At 38.5% G+C, this 20,217-nt stretch overlaps 1 protein-coding gene across 8 annotated transcripts in view; it reads right to left on the reverse strand.

The window, feature by feature from the left end:
* Positions 1-20,217, reverse strand: part of Ralgapa1 (Ral GTPase activating protein catalytic subunit alpha 1) — a 245,380-nt gene that overhangs the window by 75,518 nt on the left and 149,645 nt on the right. For all 8 annotated transcript variants that reach the window (XM_060387516.1, XM_060387510.1, XM_060387514.1 and 5 more), the window contains 3 exons: positions 15,703-15,837; positions 15,013-15,196; positions 2,706-3,567 (listed from right to left, as the gene is read on the reverse strand). In XM_060387516.1, coding sequence (XP_060243499.1) covers positions 2,706-3,567; positions 15,013-15,196; positions 15,703-15,837 — 1,181 coding nt within the window. The remainder of the gene's footprint in view (positions 1-2,705; positions 3,568-15,012; positions 15,197-15,702; positions 15,838-20,217) is intronic.

Genomic DNA, 20,217 nt, shown 5'->3' on the forward strand with positions numbered 1-20,217 from the left:
CTTCCCATTCTACTCATACAACTTTTATACTTTTCTTGTCTTTCCACACTTCTAACACAGAAGAGAACCAGACCCGAGAAAAATGTAAAGAATATATGTCATTATTTCTACAAAGACTTCTTTCATTTCTGACGTGTACCTTATCAAGGCCAGTTCAATCTCTCCTTGAAGATGTTCTGAGTACCTCAAACGTATATCGAGGGAAATGAATACAAGGATTTGTAAGAATTTACTTTTTTCCTTTGTTTTATATTACATCTACTAAAACTTTTTTTCTGTGTGTGTGTGTGCGTGTGTGTGTGTGTGTGTGTTATGAATGTAGTACAAGAGAATCAAATCACGGGCTTACACATACTGGAAATCTATCTATCTATCCACGCCCCCCCCACATACACAAACACACTCTCGGTCCTATTATTATATATATGTCTGTGTGTTATATATAAGTCTAAACCCTCAGTCCTATTATGTCTTTTAAATATGAATAAACATACTTTTTTACTTTGTGTGCTAAATATGTACATAAAAATCAATACAAAGTACAAAATGTACTTACTTATGACGGAAAGTAGAAAAACTTACTATCATAAAATACAGCTTTTCATCTTTAACTTTTCTCAGAAGACAATATATAGACCATCTCCTAACAAGAATCTTGAATGTATGTCTATAATAACTAAATGACAAGTATTTGTAGTCAGACAGAACATCAGGTAAACTCTGCTTTTTTATATAAAATGGCTTAGGGGACTGTAGAAGTGGCTCACCAGGTAATATTGTGTATAATCCCCTGAACTCTTGACAGTGGAAAGACAGAAAAGACTCATGTGAGTTGTTCTTTGACTTCCACCATGAGCTATGCAGCAAGTGTGTGCCCTTATACCTCAGAAAGTAAATGAAAAGCAACAGAAAATGGCCTAGGCAAGAATATTGCCTAACAAGTGGAAGGTTTTCAAGCAGTGCAAATGTAACTGCTCAGCAAGAGGGACAGCAGGTCTATCTTGACGCTCCACATGCAGCTGGAGTACCGTCCATTTACTCATCCAGTCATCCGAGCCCCTCCCTCCCACCTACGTGAAGATGAATAAAACTACCTCTCTTATTTAATGATAAAGTGAATAATGTAATTTACTCTACTATATCTTTTGATACCACAAAAATTAAAAACAAGATCCTGGGTTCAATTCTTATTAAAAACAACAAAACCTAAATGTAGCCAGGCATGTTGGCGCATACCTATAGTCTCAGCACTTGAAAGGTGGAGACAGAAAAATCAGAGGTTCAAGGTCATCCTCAGCTACAAAGCCAGTTAAAAAAAAGCCTGGATTTACATGCAATCCTGGCAAAACAAAACAAAACAAAAAAACCAACCAGAGCAAACAAAAAGACCTAAATATATACAAGTAATGCTTTATATAAAGTAAATCTTAAGAGTTTTTACATTATTTATTTCTACTATTAAGGTAAAAATTATTCTTAATTTAGATCGTATAGGCCAAAGTTCAAAGACAAAGGATCTCTAACCTAGTTCTGACTTAAGTCCAATGTTCTTTTTATTTAATTTCTAATTTGCTTCTTGTAAGCTCTTTGGTTTTGGTGTTCCGTACTGGAGCACAGGCCTTACGAGCACAAACTACACCCTATTACTGTTCTGCACTCCTAAGGTTATTTTGTCTTGATTTTAGAGACAGGGTCTCTTGTAGCCCAAGCTGACCTTTCTTCCATCTTCAGAATGCTGGGAGTACAGGTGTATATCAACATACTCTGTACTCTATGTTTTTAAATAAGATTTTATGACATGTATAAGAGGACAAAATAGGAAAAAGAAAAAAATCCATTATTTTCTTGATTTGATCCTGAATTTTCAGTTACTACCTTAATTCAAATTTGAAACAAACATTGTGACTGGTCTTAAAAACTGATAGGCTTAAATGAAGGTTTAAAAATTTGATGTTCTTTCGATTATAGGAGTATAATTTGTGAGTTATATAGTCTTAGTAGTTAGCATGAACATGTTAAGAATGTACTGGATTAAGTATTTTTATTACTTTGAATTTTAATATAAATCAACAGTTCAAAAAAAAAAAAAACTTGCCAAATAAAGAAACCCAAACAATTTGCCTATTGGCCAAAAAACTAACTGGCAGATAGAATTTATACGTTTTTATTTTCTTTTCAAATGATTTTTATAAAAGATGATTTTTTGTGTCTGAGTGTTCTGGTTGGTACGGAGGTCAGGAGAGGATGTGGGGTCCTCTAGAAGTATAGTTACAGGTAGCTGTTGGCCGCCATGTGGTGCTGGGAATAGAACCTGGATCCTCTAACAAGTGCTCTTAATCACTCAATCAACTCTTCAGCTCCCGTTTTTGTAATTTTCTTAATTATGTGTATATGTGTGTGTCTGTGTATAGGTGTGTGCAAGTGAGTCCAATGCCCAAGGAGGCCAGGCCAGAAGAGGGCATGAGAGTCACTGGAGGTGGAGTTAATTATGAGGTGCTCACAGGAGATGCTAGCAACTAAACTTGGGTCATCTGAAAGAGCAGCATATACACTTAGCTACTAAGCCATCTCTCCAGCATGGTAGATAGAATTCAATAAGAAAAAAAAAGAGAGACTAAAATTATTGATCACAAAATAAGGACACAGACACACACACAGTTAAACAAAAACAAAACAAAAACCAAAAACCTTTTCTCTCTTCTTACCGTTTGTCCCAGGAATTCATTCCCAATATACTAAGAAGCAATCTGCAGTAATAAAATGCTGACTGGGGCTTCTGAGGTGTTGGTTCATCTTGTTCCGAGGCTTTCATGTTTAAGTCATTAAAGTGCTTCTCTACAAACTCTTTTTCTTCTGTGTATTGCTTAAGGATTGCATTAATGACGTCATTCTCCTGTTTTTCAGAAATACATACAGGTTGTGGAGCAGGAACATTGAGGGAGATTCCAGTTCTCTGTAAACATTCAGGACTTGTAGTGCCTAAATACTGCAGGAGCTCATCAAGGACATCTTCTTCCTCTCTTATTGTAGACCAAGTTGGTACAGTTTCTCTAAATCTTCTAAGCTGGAGAGAAAGTCCATCTTTTACTGTTATGTCTTCTAAGCATTCGTTAGATGTAGGTGGCTCTTCTGGTTTATCTTGGTGAGACATTGAAAGTATGACAGATGTAGGTTCAGGCAAACCACTTACAATGGGTGGTCCATACAGTATGGCAGAATCCCATGAATACTTTCCAGAGAGATCACGTACTATGATTCTAACATTTGAGTTGGCTGACAAAAGGCCAGCAGCTAAACCTCCTCCTGGCATACTTTCTTCTGATTTTATCTGGATACAAGACACTAAGGTTGTATTATTCAGCACAAAAAACTGAATATTTGGACTTGCAAAGAGCTCAGGAGAAAGTTCAGTACTTTCACTGTAATGATTGTCATGATTTTCACAGACCTGACTTGTTAACATAGCAGGACCACCACTCATTGGATAATGGCCCAAGTGATTCACCAGATGGGTAATAACAGTACGGGCTGCTATAGAGATTAATCCTTGTTGCATCTGAGTTTTCACTGATAAAACAAAAACAAAAAAAACACAAGTGAGTGGAAATAATACTGTCCTAGGAATCATAAAATATTAGAAACGAAATGAGGACTTCATTGCATTGCTAATATCACAATTAAACATCTGAATAAATAGAAATATATTCAATTTAGCTTTCTTCTCTGTGTTGTCCTTGCTATCCTGGAACTCTGTCTATAAACTAGGCTGACCTTGAACTCACAGAGATCTACCTACCTCTGCCTCCCAAGTGCTGGGATTAAAGGCGTGAGCCACCACCTCCCAGCTAGCTTTCTCATTATAGGAATAAGGGCAAATAGTAGGGAAAACTTTTCTGATGAAGCAGTTTGTTTATTTTATAAGGAAGCCCTTTTGAAACTGTTGCTAATGGATTCACAATTTAAACAGAAGCTTTTAAATGTAGATCATCTTTGAAGATCAAAAGTATCAGAAATCAATTCCCTGAAATACATTAAACATGCAGATTTAAAAACCAGTGAAATCTATCCATCTGATAACGTTTATCTCATGAAGATAATCCAGATTTAGAGACATAGTTTCAGCATCTTGAAATGTCATTTCATTCTGGTTTTTACTGATGATAATAGAATGAGAATACATATAGTGAACCAGTGCACCCTTATAATGACATGGAAACGTTAAGGTCAAGCTTCAAATATAAACTGCGGGCTGTAGAGGCCATTCTTGGAGTAAGTGGTGTTAGGAAGATCACAGGTTGTTTTCTTGATATCTTCAATTTAAGCAGTAGGAGAGCTGTCACTGGTAAAATATATTAGTAATTCATGCCAGAAGAGGATAATTTGTTGTATGAGGGGTGAGGAGTTAGTGTTCTTGCCTCTATTTATATTTACACATAGTTACAGAATGACCTTATTTTCCTGTTATTCTACTAGAGTCAGGGAATGAGCTTGTCTTTGTATTCTATCTATCTATCTATCTATCTATCTATCTATCTATCTATCTATCTATCTATCTATCTATCTATCTAATTTATCCATATTTTTCTTGAAAGATAAACCAGTTGGGAAAACTAGGACCTACCTATCAAAACAAATGTAAAAAAAAATTCAGAATAAATACAGATTTTAAAAGTCCTGATTTAGATGCTATTAAACTTCCTTTTGGGTATGGGAATGGTACTGGGGATTGAACTCTTGGCCTCATAGAACATAGGCAAGTGCTCCATTACTGAGGAATAGCTTCAGCTAAAGCCTCCAAATTTTAAATGTTTAATCTGATAATTTTTGGTAAAATGTATATAATTTTTTCACTACCAAAATGCTGAGTATATATCAAAACTGCCTTACCAAAAAAGGCACTTATTTTATGTAAACTATATTTCAACAAACTTAAAAAAATACTGGTTTGTGCAGTACTGGCATGATTTTAAGAAGAAAGTCTACTGTGTTACATTTTTTTGAGGTTTCAGCCCTCAAAATTGAGAACTATAATATGGATATATAGAAATGTGAGCAGGTAATCAGTTTCTCTGCTCACCATATCATCTCCAATTCCTAACAATAGACAGTTCATTATTGATTTTAAAAATGTTAACATAAAAATTAATCTTCCACAACTGGTTGGCTTTGTGTGTGTGTGTGTGTGTGTGTGTGTGTGTGTATCTCAGGAAGATGTTTATTAACATATTGAGCTGCTTTTAAAGTGTTTTTGCTAGTTCTAAAACCAGCCATTTAATACCATATTATAACATTAAATAGTTATCTTGATTTACTCTTTCATTTCCAAAACTGTGTAACTAGATAATGAGAAATAAGACTGGCTCCAATCTAATGTCTGCTGTCCTGTCCATAATGGTAACTGAGTGGATATGGAAATCAATCTTATACATGAGAACAAATGGTTCAGAAAGTTAAGTGATTTACTAGCTGGTCTTCTGTATCTAATTTATATACCTTACTTTTTCTTAAAGTGCCTTTTTTTGTGACAAATGAAAAAAATAAATTTAAAGCTTAAATTTTCTGTGTACAGGACTTTCAAAAAGGGTATTATACAATATAAATTACTAAATAAATAGCTAGGACCCATAGGAAAGTTCACTTAACTATAATTAAATCATGTTTTAAACGGCAATGAAAAACTAAAACTACCTTTTTGTTTATTTGTTTGTTTGTTTGTTTGAGACTCGTGTGGCCTAGGCTGTTGGGAACTCAGAGATCCACCTGCCTCTGCCTCCTGAAGGCTGAGATGAAAGCATATTCCATCATGGCCGGTGAAAACGGATTTCTTTTTGATGCAGTAAAATATTTCTATTTTTTACTTTTACTTTCTCCTAGTGAGTGACATACTTAAACAGGTGACTCGTTTCTAAACAATGAATCTTCCTTACAGAACATAGAAGTTTACATTATGAAGAAAGAGGGAGCATAGTTAGCTTACTCTGTGATCATAGGCAAATCACAGAAAACTACTTAAATTCCATTTTTCTGTAAGTACAACCTAGACTTATGTGTAAAGATGAATTAAAGGCTCCTGTGTACAAACCTCAGAATAACAAATAAAATATAAATCATTCAATCTTGATAGCACTAAATGGAATACAGTTTTTAGAAATTTCTCTTTTAAACTTCTTATAAACAAACCCTAAGAATGACCCTGCTTATTCCACAGAACACAAACCACCAAGCCCAGGCATTAGCCTACCCTACACACCCTTGGCCAAAGGAGGAAACAGTGGGGACTCAGTTTAAAAGAGCTTGTGGAGCTCGACAAGGAGATACACTTCTGTAATCCTTAACTTGGGGAGGCTGACACAGGAGCTTCAGGAGGTGCTCAAGGCTGGCCTGAATACATAGTAAGACACCGCTCAAACCACAACATCAAGAGCCTTATCCACTTGAATACTCACCACCTGCCTTAAGTAGCACACAAAAACAGAAAGCTGTAAAAAGCTGCTGTAATCTGCTATAATTATTAACACTGAAAATATTCAAAGATAAATTTCAAATTTAGGTATGATCAAAATCATTTTTCTCCTAGGCTGCTTCTCTAAATTCAGGATATAGACACATATATGAAGAGATCAAAATCTCTTAACTTGTTAATTGAGTGATTAGATTTATTTAGATTTTTGAGCAGGAAACTAAAGAAAATATCTCTCTCATACTTACCTCCTTAGATAAAAGACATAAAAAAATTCTCTAATTTAAAAATTAAAATGAAATTCTAAATAACTGGTCTGGTGACAAAATACAAAATGAAGATACCAATGCTTCTAAGGCATTATATAACTAGCATTCATTAAACAAATCTAGCTAGTCAGGGTTATCTTTTCAGATGGTCATATTAAACAAATCCTATATCATTTGCAGCAAACCCATAATTACAGATTATTATGGCATACAAAAGCAGCAAGCCATAAAAAGCTGCTGCAATTCACTGTGCTATAAAAGACATGCAGAGGAAGTTAATTTTGGCGAATGCTTTAAATATTAGCTTTGCATAATATGTATAGGTGAAACTATAATTACGACAGAATGGATCTTTGGATCCTCCTTTCACTCTGACCCTGCAAATGATGATTTTTTTTTTTTTGCTAATAAAACTAGTGCCATTTGACAAAAAGCCAATTTTGCTACCTTTCCTTGTTCTGCAGTAAATTTAATAATTACAGCCATTCCTGCCAATAGTTTTCAAATCATTTTTCAATCCAATACTGAGCTGATTATGGGTACTCTATGTTTAGAATTTGTTGGCCAAAAAAAGTACTTGAAGTCAATGAAGCATGTCTTAGACAAGGACACAATGATCAGTCATTCTTTCCTTTAAAAAAAAAAATAAAGAAAAAAAATTAACAAAACAACCGACTTTCCCCCCCTGCCCCCCCAAAAGAAAAACTCAAGTAAACCCTGTGGCATATAGTCACTACAGAGCAGAGTAGATGCAGCAATATCCTGTGGAAGCACCATGCTGCTTCTAACCGACCCGCAATCCTTGAGGAGGCACAAAGGGAACGTGCACCGTGGAGCACTTGGTGTGCGTGCGCCTCCGTACATTAGATTTTGACTGGAGACAGGCAGGTAGTTAGGTGCTAGCCGACTAGCCAGATCTTAGCATTGCCATTTCCATGGCCGCGCACCGCTCTCATATTTTGTAAACATTTGTCCTTCCTCACTTGCCTAAGCAGGATGCAATAGAGCTGACAGCCAATATCTGAGCAGAAAAGTGGAGGGTGGAACTTCTGGGAGAGAGAGAGGGACTCCGAGAGGAAGGAAGCAAAGGTGGGAGATTTGCAGGCAGGACATGGAGGTGGATGGACATGAATAGGAGCAGAGAGGTAGAGTGAGCCATGTGGCGGGACATACTGCCAGTTTTAGTAGCGTTAAGCTTGGAAACTGGCTGGGAATCTGCCCAGCAAAAATGCCTAAACTTTTAATTATTAAAAAGCCTCTGTGTCATTATTTGCTCTGCTGGTGGGTCCAAAAGTCCAGCCATACACAGAGAACAAAAGTACAGAGAATGTGGTATCAGTACTAAGCTCAGCTATTAAATATCTTTTCCTCTATTTACTGTATTCTATAGTAAAGTTATAAAATACATTGACACTGGGATGTATATGAGAGATGGCTCAGCAGATACACAACTGCTCCCGAGCCTGAAGACCTGAGCTCCATCCTCAGAACTCACATGGTGAAAGCACAGAACTGGCTCCACAAGTTGTTCTCTGACTTCTAAGCACATGCACTGTAGGACTCTGCTGGATAAGGCTGAAGTTGGTTGTTTCTGGATAGCCAATTTTTTGTGCTCTGTCTATGATAGACTCCCTTTTCTCAGTGAGGTTTTAAAAGTCTCTCTTGATCTGGGTGATTCCAGGTCTTGTCAGGAGGCCACATAGCCCTCAGGGCAGATTACAGGACAGACCCTTCCCTGGTAAGGAAACTGCCCAACCTGCTAAGAATCTCAGTCCAGCAGTGACCTTCAATTGTTCTGGGAGAACCTCCCTCTACTCCCCCAACACCCTCTCGCACTCCAGAGGAAAATTAAGAACTGTATTTTCCTTCTGTGATAGGATGGTTTTGTATCCCTGACCCCAGGGAATCAAACACATTCAACTTCAAAATCCCTTCCTCTGCCCTTGATTTCACACAAATAATGGCTAGAGCTTTCTCACTTCAAGACTATCTAAGAGCAAATATACTTGTTGTGTACTTGAACATCTTTTGGATATATGCCTAGGAGTGGTATAGCTGGATCTTGAGGCAGCACTATTCCTAATGGTCTGAGAAAGCGCCAGATTGATTTCCAAAGTGGTTGTACAATTTTACATTCCCACCAGCAATAGAGGAGGGTTCCCCTTTCTCCACAACCTCTCTAGCATGTGTAGTCACTTGAGCTTTTGAGCTTAGCCATTCTGATGGGTGTAGGTGAAATCTCAGGGTCGTTTGAATTTGCATTTCCCTGATGGCCAAGGACGTTGAACATTTAAGTGTTTTTCGGCCATTTGATATTCCTCTATTGAGAATTCTCTGTTTAGCTCTGTACCCCATTTTTTTTAAAATTGGATTACTTGATTTGTTTATGTTTGTAGCAGCTATATTTGTAATAGCCAGAACCTAGAAACAACGCAGATGTCCCTCAACTGAGGAATGGATACAGAAATTATGGTATGTCTACACAATAGAATATTACTCAGCAATAAAAAAACAATGAAATCATGAAATTTGCAGGTAAATGGTGGGAACTGGAAAAGATCATCCTGAGTGAGCTATCCCAGAAGCAGAAAGACAAACAGGCTATATACTCACTCATAAGTGGATATTAGACATATAATATAGGATAAACATACTAAAATCTGTACACCTAAAAAAACTAATCAAGTGGGAGGACTCCAGCTAAAATGCTCAATCCCCATTCAGAAAGGCAAAGAGCTGGACATCAAAAGAAGAAGAAACAGGGAAAAGGACAGGAGCCTGCCACAGAGGGCCTCTGAAAGGCTCTACCCTGCAGGGTATCAAAGCAGATGCTGAGACTTATGGGCAACCTTTGGGCAGAGTGCATGGAATCTTATGAAAGAAGTGGGAAATAGTAAGACCTGGATAGAACAGGAGCTCCACAAGGAGAGCAACAAAACCAAAAAATCTGAGCACAGGGGTCTTTTCTGAGACTGATATTCCAACCAACGACCATTGATGGAGATAACCTAGAACCTCTGCACAGACGTAGCCAATGAGAATTTAGTGTCCAAGTGGGTTCCCTGGGAACAGGGACTATCTCTGACAGGAACTGATTGGCCTGCTCTTTGATCACCTCCCCCTGAGAGGGGAACAGCCTTAACAGGCCACAGAGGAAGACAAAGCAGCCACTTCTGATGAGATATCATAGACTAGAATCAGAAGGAAGGAGAGGAAGACCTCCCCTATCAGTGGACTTGGGGAGGGGCATGTGTGGAGAAGGGGGAGGGAGGGTGGGACTGGAAGGGACGGAGGGAGGGGTTTATGGGGGGATACAAAGTGAATAAAGTGTAATTAATAAAAATTAAAAAAATAATAGGGACTATCTAAGAGTCACCATTTATCCTTCATGGGGCCTGCTTTCTGGCACATTGGGCCTGGGCCTCGCTGGGTGTCTTGGCTCCAAACTGACCAAGGATGGGCTTCTGCCCACACCTCTGCTATACTCAGCACAGTAGCCTGACCAGGAGCTGCATGCCGTTTGGTATTGCTATAGGCTTGGGAATGCCTGAGTTTCCATTGCCACCATTGACCTCATGCTAAAAGAGCTAAACTGTAACACTCTGTGGAAAACCTTTTCCACATCCCAGCTTACCATGCTGGTGCTTTACCCTAAAGTGATCTAGTTGCCCCTGAAAGACACAGAACCCCCATTCTCTGTCCAGAAGCCGAGTTCCAGGACCCAGCCAAAATCCAGCCTCCTCCTCCCCGCCCCCCCTGCAGAATGGAGAATGACAATGGGTCTACACAGACTCTAAATATTTTAAAAAGTAATAAAAATATTTTTACATATAAGCAAACTTTATTATTCTGTTTATATAAGTATTATGATAATATTATATTATAAATATATATAATTATAAATAAAATTAAATATATATTATAAATATATATTCTGTTTTTATAAGTATGCTGTCTTAGAATTTTACCTTTGAATGCAAAGAACAACCATCCTTTTTAGATAACACAAAGTAAAATAAATACTGCATGGTATCTAAAAAGGGAGCTTTTCATTACTAATAACTAAATTCCTATATTCCTATTAATTTATGTACTTGTGTTCTAGACAAATTGTTTGCAAGTTATATTCAAAGCCAGAACCATTTTTTTAACTTTTAATTTCATAACTTTAGTTTTACATATGGCATCAATCCATTATTAGGGTCAAGTCTTAAGTCATGTGTTAAATATTCTTTCTCTACTGGAAAAATCAAACTGTCCCTTCATAGCCTACTCTTTAACCAACACTTCTCAGTCTGATGATTCTCCAGTTGTGTTTTTAGAGGTCCTTGGTAAAGCCCCTGGAAAGGTGACTAGATCTTTAGGTTCCACTCCACTGCAGCAATACATGGGCCCAGGAGTGCTGCAGAGACCAATACTCTTAAGGACCATGCATGGAGAGGACTTAGACCCCCTGTTCACAGGAAGCCCATAGGCTGCCAGTTTCCAAGTGGGTTCCCTATTAAGGGAAGCAGGGGCTATCTCTGACAAGAACTCAGTGGCCAATTCTTTGATTACCTCCCCCTGTGGGGGGAGGGATACAGCTGTGCCAGGCCACAGAGGAAGATGATCCAGCTAGCCTTGATGAGATCTGATAAGTTATGATCAAATAAAAGAAGAGGAGGTCCTCCCCTAAAGGGGACTAGGGAGAGGGTATAGGGGGAGAAGAGGGATTGTGGGTGGGACTGGGAGGAAACACAAAGTGAATAAATTATAATAAATAAACATGTAAATAAAATTAAATAAAAAGAATTTTAAAAAGTTTTACAAATTAGGATTCCTTGCAAAATTTCTTTGAAGAAATTCTATTCCTTAAAACGCCAATGGCATGGTATACCAACTCTGAGCAGTTCTCAAGCATGGCTGCCGATTACTCACATGGAGAGCCTTGGAAACACTGGCAATCGTAGAAGATAGTCCATCCATAGCTGTTGATTGGAACTAGAGTGTCCATATCCTAGAATGAGCTCACCTGTGAACAATGGCTTAACTGTCTTCTATGCAACCACGTTTACTTTCGACCTATTAAAGAACACTCTATTTTCTAGCTATTTATCAGCTACTCCTGGCAGCAGCTCTTTACCAAACTTGGGTTCCAGATGTAAACCACAAACCAATACTCAGATCTTCATGGGTCCTTTGAATTTCTATTAGACTCATCTTACTAAATGATGATTGGTACAACCAGAAGTTTTTTGTAGTGTATTTTTCTTTGGTCTCTTCATGACTTCTATCAATTCCTTTAATTCACTTTCATTTGCCTTTCCTTTCTAGTCTCAAATGAAGGGCTATTCCTAGCATTAATGAGTCCCAGAATCTTCCTTCAGGGACTTCAATAAATAATATCCTACTCACTTGTTTCCTTCTCAGATTATAAGTAAGTTCAACTCAGTTCATCCTTAAAAAAACCATTATACCTTATCCTTTAGTTTATCTACTTTAAGAAACATCATCAGAGATCAGACCTCTACTCTTGCCTGATGTGTCTAAAACAAAAAGGGGGAACTGTAGAGAGCTGCGTAATGCCGCGCCTTAAAGATAGAGCTGGTTTCCGCCTTCCACCTTCCTGATGGTGAGTGCTCTCTGTCACAAACAACTCCATATGTGGCTAAGGCTGAGGATCTGGCTTTCTTCCGTGTATGTGGACCTATCTGCATTGCCCACGTGGCATGCTGGGGTTGGCTACCCAGAGGCTATTTAAGCTGTGGGCTGGCTTTCCCCAGGGTCAGAAGATTGTTCAAGGTTCCTGAATAAACTGCATTGAGAAAAAAAAAAAAAAAAGAAATGCCTCAGCTGTAAAAAAAAAAAAAAAGAAACATCACATTTTCTTTTTCCTTCTTTCCTTTTTTAAATAGTCAAGCGTGGACACCTGATTTTTGACAAAGATGCCAAAACCATTCAATGGAAAAAAGACACCATCTTCAACAAATGGTGCTGGTCTAACTGGATGTCTACATGCAGAAAAATTCAGAGATCCATACTTATCACCCTGCACAAAACTAAAGTCCAAGTGGATCAAAGACCTTAATATAAAACCAGACACACTAAACCGCTTAGAAGAAAAAGTGGGGAAGAGCCTTGAACTCATTGGCGCAGGAGACAACTTCCTGAACAGAACACCAACAGCACAGGCTCTAAGAGCAACAATCAATAAATGGGACCTCATGAAACTGAAAAGTTTCTGTAAAGCAAAGGACACTGTCGTCAGAACAAAATGACAGCCTACAGATTGGGAAAGAATCTTCACCAAACCTATATCTGACAGAGGGCTAATATCCAGAATATATAAAGAACTCAAGAAATTAAAAAGTAACAAACCAAGTAATCCAATTAAAAAATGGGGTACAGAGCTAAACAGAGAATTCTCAATAGAGGAAAATAGAATGGCAGAGAAACACTTAAAGAAAATGTTCAATATCCTTAGTCATAAGGGAAATGCAAATCAAAATGTCCCTAAGATTTCACCTTACACTCATCAGAATGGCTAAGATCAAAAACTCAAGTGACAACACATGCTGGAGAGGTTGTGGAAAAAGGGGAACCCTCTTCCACTGCCGGTGGGAATGTAAACTTGTACAACCACTCTGGAAATCAATCTGGTGCTTCCTCAGGCAACTAGGAATAGCACTTCCTCAAGATCCAGCTATACCACTCCTAGGCATATACCCAAAAGAGGCTCAAGTACACAATAAGGACATTTGCTCAACCATGTTTGTAGCAGCCTTATTTGTAATAGCCAGAAGCTGGAAACAGCCCAGATGCCCCTCAACTGAGGAATGGATACAGAAACTGTGGTACATCTACACAATGGAATATTATTCAGCAATAAAAAAAAACAAGAAAATCATGAAATTTGCAGGTAAATGGTGGGATCTGGAAAGATCATCCTGAGTGAGCTATCCCAGAAGCAGAAAGACGCACATGGTATATATTCACTCATATAGACCTATAATATAGGATAAATTTACTAAAATCTATATACCTAAAGAAACTAATCAAGAGGGAGGACTCTTGCTAAAATGTTCAATTCCTATCCAGAAAGGCAAAGAGGATGGACATCAGAAGAAGGAGAAAAGAGGGAACAAGTCAGGAGCCTGATATCTAGTTTTAGACAATGTAAATGTTATACTCAGAAATGTTATCAAATACTGAATGTTATTTCTGAAGTTTTAAAAATACTTAGTTATGAAATTAAGATTATGGATTGCTAAAACAGAGGACCTCTGAAAGGCTCTGCCCTGCAGACTATCAAAACAGATACTGAGACTTATAGGCAACCTTTGGGCAGAGTGCAGGGAATCTTAGGAAAGATGTGGGAAACAGTAAGATCTGGAGAGGACAGGAACTCCACAAGGAGAGCAACAGAACCAAAAAATCTGAGCACAGGGGTCTTTCCTGAGACTGATACTCCAACCAAGGACTATGCATGGAGATAACCTAAGATCCCTGCACAGATGTAGCCCATGGTAGTTCAGTATCCAAGTGGGTTCCATTTTAATAGGAACAGGGACTGTCTCTGACATGAACTGATTGGCCTGCTCTTTGATTACCTCCCCCTGAGGGGGAAGCAGCCTTACCAGGCCACAGAGGAAGACAATGCAGCCACTCCTGATGAGATCTAATTGACTAGGATCAGAAGGAAGGAAAAGAAGACCTCCCCTATCAGTGGACTTGGGGAGGGGCATGCATGCAGAGGGTGGAGGAAGGGAGGGATTGGGATGGGAGGAGAGAGGGAGCCACAGGGGGGATACAAAGTGAATAAAGTATAATTAATAAAGAAAAAAAATTGGAAAAAAAAAGAGTAGTTTCAGAAGAGAATAGTGACATGTCTCAGGGGGTAAAGGCTTTGCTGCCAAGCATTGCAATTTGAGTTATTCCTGGAACCCACATGAAAGAGAGCGCTGACTTTCGTAAGTTGTCTCTGTGTATATACACGTACACAATCAAATCAAAATTGTAAAAAAAAAAAAGTTGATGAATGCTGAACCTACTAAGTACTAAAAACTGTGCAAAACAATCCATGTTGGGACTAGTATTATTATCTGCATTTTATAAATGAGGAACTAGAAAGTCACTCAGCAAGTACTCAGAGTTACTACCAAGTCTGTTAGACTTTAACTTTTGATAGGTTAACACAAGGTTAGGTAAACAACTAGAGCCAGAGACCTATTCTCACACGTGGCCCCAAGGCATACCTCGCTAGAACCCAAGCAATAATATTCTCTTGAGGGAAACATATATTACCTTCTGTTACAGGCTGGAGTTTAGAAGACCGTTCTGAATCAGGAGAGTGTAGAGGCTCTGGCTCTTTCAGACTTTCCAAATGCATAAAAGGATCATAATCTACAGATGCCAAATCAGAAAGGCTTAGTGGAAAGTACTTTGGATTGCTAAAACATTGTGCTCCATATACACACCCATGTAACACCTAAGGAAAAAGAAAATATAAAAAAACAAAAAACCAAAGTTACGGGTAACATAAAAGCTTGACAAAAACTTAGCTCTTCAATGAAGGCAATGTTTAATAACTCTTAAAAAGATAAGTGAAATGTAACCAATGGTTCTCATATTCAACAAGATCTAACCTCTTTCAAACTTCTGTAATGGAACAAAGTGTCTTGTAAGAAGTATTTGTAAATTACTTGTAGGTTCTATAAACAAAGTCTATTTATTTTAGAAGATATCTAGTTTTAGACAATGTAAATGTTATACTCAGAAATGTTATCAAATACTGAATGTTATTTCTGAAGTTTTAAAAATACTTAGTTATGAAATAAATAATAAAGCAAGCAAGATTTACCTTAGGCAGGCAGACCTCTGTGAGTTCAAGGCCAGCCTGGTCTACAAAGTAAGTCCAGGACAGCCAAGGCTACACAGAGAAACCCTGTCTCCAGAGCCCAAAACCAAAACCAATCAAAGAAACAAAAGATTTACCTTATAAATGCAGTTGAGGACAGATTTTTCTGTCTTATCACTTTCTGCTCCTGTAGCATGGACTGGTTGGAGTAGTGTCTTTAAAGGTAAGGCCATGATCCAGTCCAGAAGGCAAAGTAATAATGATACAACCAACTGTAACAAATAACAATAACATGTTTACCAATGTAAATTATAAGAGAAGGGCTTCACCCAGCCCTTTTTTTTAAGAAAGGCTCTCATGTAGGCAAGGAATGTAACAGCAAAGACGGTCTAATAAATACTATCAGCTTGATAGGATCTAGAATCACATAGGAGACAAATGCATGCTGCATGTCCACTAGAGTTTCTAAATTAGATTTTGAGATTCTGTCTCAAAACAGAAGGGTGGAGAGCAACTGAGGAAGACACCAAACATGGAACTTTGGCCTCCATATACACATATACACATGTGCACATGCATGTAAACACCCATACATATACACACACAGGAAAGTTGAAGAGATGAGACAGATGAATACTACCTGAATGTACTGAGATGCAAAACTGAATTAAAAAAAATGGAAGCAAGCAGGGTGTCAGCATTCATCCCTCTTTGCTCCCTGACTGCACACAGTGTGACTAGCTGTTTCATACTATTTCCTGAAGTTGTGTTTATCGAGGACCTTACTAAAGACAAAAGAAAAATAACACATTATCCAGAAATGACCTTGAACTCTTGATCTTCCTACTTTCACTTCCCAAGTGCTGAGACTACAAACCTCTGCCAACATGGCAGGCTTATGCAGTACTGAGGATTGAATCCAGGACTTTGTCAATGCTAAGCAAGCATGTTTACCAATTGAGCCTTATCTCCAGATCTCCACTGATGATTATTAATAACGAATAAATCCTTTCTTATTCTTGGGTTTCTAGAATTTATTATAGGAACCATAAATCTTAACTTCAACTATGAACATTAACACTGATACACAATTCATTAATTATAAAGGTAATACACATTGAGGTTGAGAGTATTTCCCAGAAAAAGAGCATGTTGAGCTTAGTACCCCAAGCATTAGACAATAAATAAATAAATAAATAAATAAATAAATAAAGGAGGGGGGACAAAACAGCTGCATTCAAGCAGCTATACAAAGATATAAAGTTTTAGTTGATATTTTAAATCATGCCCATTTTCTGTTTTCTTCTACACATTTATTATTTTTGTGTGTGTATGTGGGAGTGTATGTGCTACGAAGCTTGTGGAGGTCTGAGGAAAACTTGTTTTCAGTTTTCTCCACTCACCATGTAGATTTCACTTAGGTCATTAGCCTTGGTAACCAGTACTTTTACCCACTGAGCAATCTCATATTTCCAACTTTTCTGTGTGTATGTATGTATGTGCATATGCCTTGTTTGGTGTCTTTCTCAGCTGCTCTCCATCTTATTATTTGAGACAGGATCGCTCCCTGCACCTAGTACTCACTGATTCAGATAGACTGGCTAGATAGCAAGCCCCAAGCACCCTCCTGTTTCTGCTTCCCCAGCACTGAGATACTGGTGTTGAAAGGGTTAGACTAACTTTGTAACTTGAGTTTTAGGTCCAGTTTAAGCTAAAGCCTCTTAATACCTTTCCAGAGAGTTTTCATCAGTGGTTTGAGGCCACTCGCCTGGAACGGTTTCATTAAGTCAGACAGACATGTCATTAATGCCAAGTCCATGGGACATCCTGTAGGACACTCAGCTTGCCCCTTTCTGTGAACAGGGAGGAGCAGAGAGATTCTGCTCTCCCAGCAATTTAAATCCTGTGTTTCTCATGTATGTATGTATTTTTCTGTGTCTGTTTCTTTGTAGACTTGGACTGATGAAAATTCGGACAGAGGATAGTTAAAATTAGAACTAGTTCTCGGCCCGGGAGTGCACATGGCTGCATGGCAGGGCACCAAGCAGTGTGCTCTCCCTCCCGAGGGAGCCAAGGAAGGAATGCTTTCCGGTGGCTGGGGAGACATGTGGAGCTGGGGCTGGAGCTTGGGCAGGCGGTGCTCAGGCACTTGAGCGTCTGTGGAATAGCAATGCACACCCAGCAGGGCATGGGCTTGATGTGGCCCCTTGTTGCAATGGACAGCCAAAGAGCAGGGGGGAGGGGAGAGGCCCAGCCAGGAAGCAGGTTCAGGACCTTCGGGGGAGGTAAGCTACAGTAGAGCTCACAAGGAAGCCAAGGGTGCCGGCAAGGCTCATGGGCTTGCTAGGTGGAAGTCCTTAGACATAGCTAGGCGGGAATTGGCACTATAGCTGCTCCGCGACAGGAGCTGCTCTGGCTGCCAAGAGTGAGGAAAAACTCCTCTCCCTTGCCTTCATGCCAGCTCAGCAGGGAAGTGAGTGGCAGGAGCTCACCACGCCCTCTTGCTCCTCTCTTCCCTCCTCCCACCTAGGGGGCTTGCAATTTACAGATCAAACAGTAATTTAGAAAAAAAACTGCACTTGCTGTAATGTTTAGAATTACAGCTGAGTATAAATTAAAAAAAGTTTTGTCTGTCTGTTTAAATATATGGTCATTATAGGATTGTTTTCAACTGGTCTTAAATGGTTGATATGATAAAAAATAATTGGGTATGTTTTAAGATTAAATTCAAATTCTTGTTTAAAACACGTATATGTGATTATGTGTTTGTAGGGTCTATAAATGCATATGTTTAAATAACAACAATGTAAATTGCCACATGGTGTGGCTCAGGAAAAGAACAAAGGTTGCAAAATCTCTGAGTCAAAATGATTTTATTTCCTTTTAGGATAAGAAGAAAGTCTTATTCTAAGTTGATATTGGTTCTGAAGATTGGGTTGTTTTCACTGATAAATTTTGGTCTTAAAATCTGGTTTCGACTTTTAAAATTATAGTTATGCTTTATAAATTCACTCCTAAAGAAGATACTTTGCTTTGATATTGCAAGGACGAGTTTTAAAAATTGTTTAGATGTTTAAGAGAATAAAACATCTACAGTTTATCAGATTTTTTTTTAAGCAATAACTCTTGGGCAGTCTAACAATGAACTTAAAACAGTTTCCCAACCCTTGGGAAAATTAAAAAAAAAAATTAATGAGAGTTTTCCTGTTGTCTGAAAAGAAAGAGAGAGTGAGCAAGAGATATTAAAAAATTAGCTTGTCTAAAGCAAAAATGTCGGTTAAACCAGAAAAAGAAAGCTAAAAACCTGAAGGCATATAGGATGTTGCAGAAGGTTAGTGGATGTAGTATAAAAAGCCAGAGAGTTAATATAATTTAGAAAAAACTATATTTAAATATGTTATAATTCATTTAAAAGGCTGGTGATTCTTCATTGCAAAATGTTTTTTTATGCTCTTTTAAGGGGAAAGAATTCTGGCTGATAGGTTTGGTATGGCTATGTTTGGTATTGCCAGTCGCAGCCTGTGCTAACACATGGCTAGCCGCCATGATGGTTCAGGGATTGAGAGCATGTGAAGCTGTAGTTTCGCTGTCATATTTGTTTAGGGCTTCCAGCTGAGTTCAGTTACACGTGGCCAGCCGCCATGCTGGTCCGGAGATAAAGTGGGTGGAGCCATGAGTTTACCACCATTTTGTTTAGGTCTCTCAGTTATGTTCAGTCCTCTAATTAGTGTTAAGTGCAAAGCTTTTTACTGTTCAATTTTAATACAAAGTGGTAGGATCAGCAAGATTTACTAGCCCCTCTATAAACTGTATCTGATTAAAAGGTTTACTTTAATTTTAGTTCAGAAAGAGCAGACTTAAAGCTACGCTAACGACTGCAGTTGGTTAAGATGTTGAGCTCTACCTACTGTCTTTGTATAGGGTTTTTTTTTAAGGTTAAGCCTAGGATGGGTAACTATAAAGTTTGCCTATTTGTCTTAAAATATATAGTTCTAAAATATACATGTCAAAAATATGCTAAAACTAGATTAAATAGCATTCTGTTTTATAGGACACAGTTTAAAACAGACGATAAAAACAAAGAGTAACTCAGATACGCTGGCCCTCAAGCTTATCAGAGATCTGATGAATATGGCATTTTAACATATGTAAGTTTATTGTGGCAGAAGTCCCAAAATCCTGGCAGTAGCTCCCCAAGGTCTCCGAGAACATTTGAATGACAGATGACTGCAACTCTGGATTGTGGTATGCTAATCACTGGGCAATACTGCCCCAACTGGCCCACTGTTAGGGCCCAGCCTAAACTACGAACAATGCCGGGGACACCTGAGGAGCCATTGTCTCACATTGTGAGAGGCAAGGTGAGGTCAATCTCTCCTGTTCCTCTTTCCACAGCAGCAGTTTCTCATCCTCTATGCCTGATGGCTGGACTGCCTCTGCTCAGAAAGCCAGGAGACCATAGGAGCCAGGGACACTGCCTAGGTGATGGACTAACTAGTCATCTCTGTCATTTTGATTGGTACATTTACTTAGCTCATAATTTATCCTTCTCAGGTCTCTGATCACATTGACAGCTAGGCTGAAAGGCTAGGCTTAGTTAACAGTAACTTGGCAGCTAAAGAGCAGACAGTTAGGTTCACTATCAGCTCATT

Source organism: Meriones unguiculatus, chromosome 7 (assembly GCF_030254825.1).
Source record: "Meriones unguiculatus strain TT.TT164.6M chromosome 7, Bangor_MerUng_6.1, whole genome shotgun sequence".
Lineage (NCBI taxonomy): Eukaryota > Metazoa > Chordata > Mammalia > Rodentia > Muridae > Meriones > Meriones unguiculatus.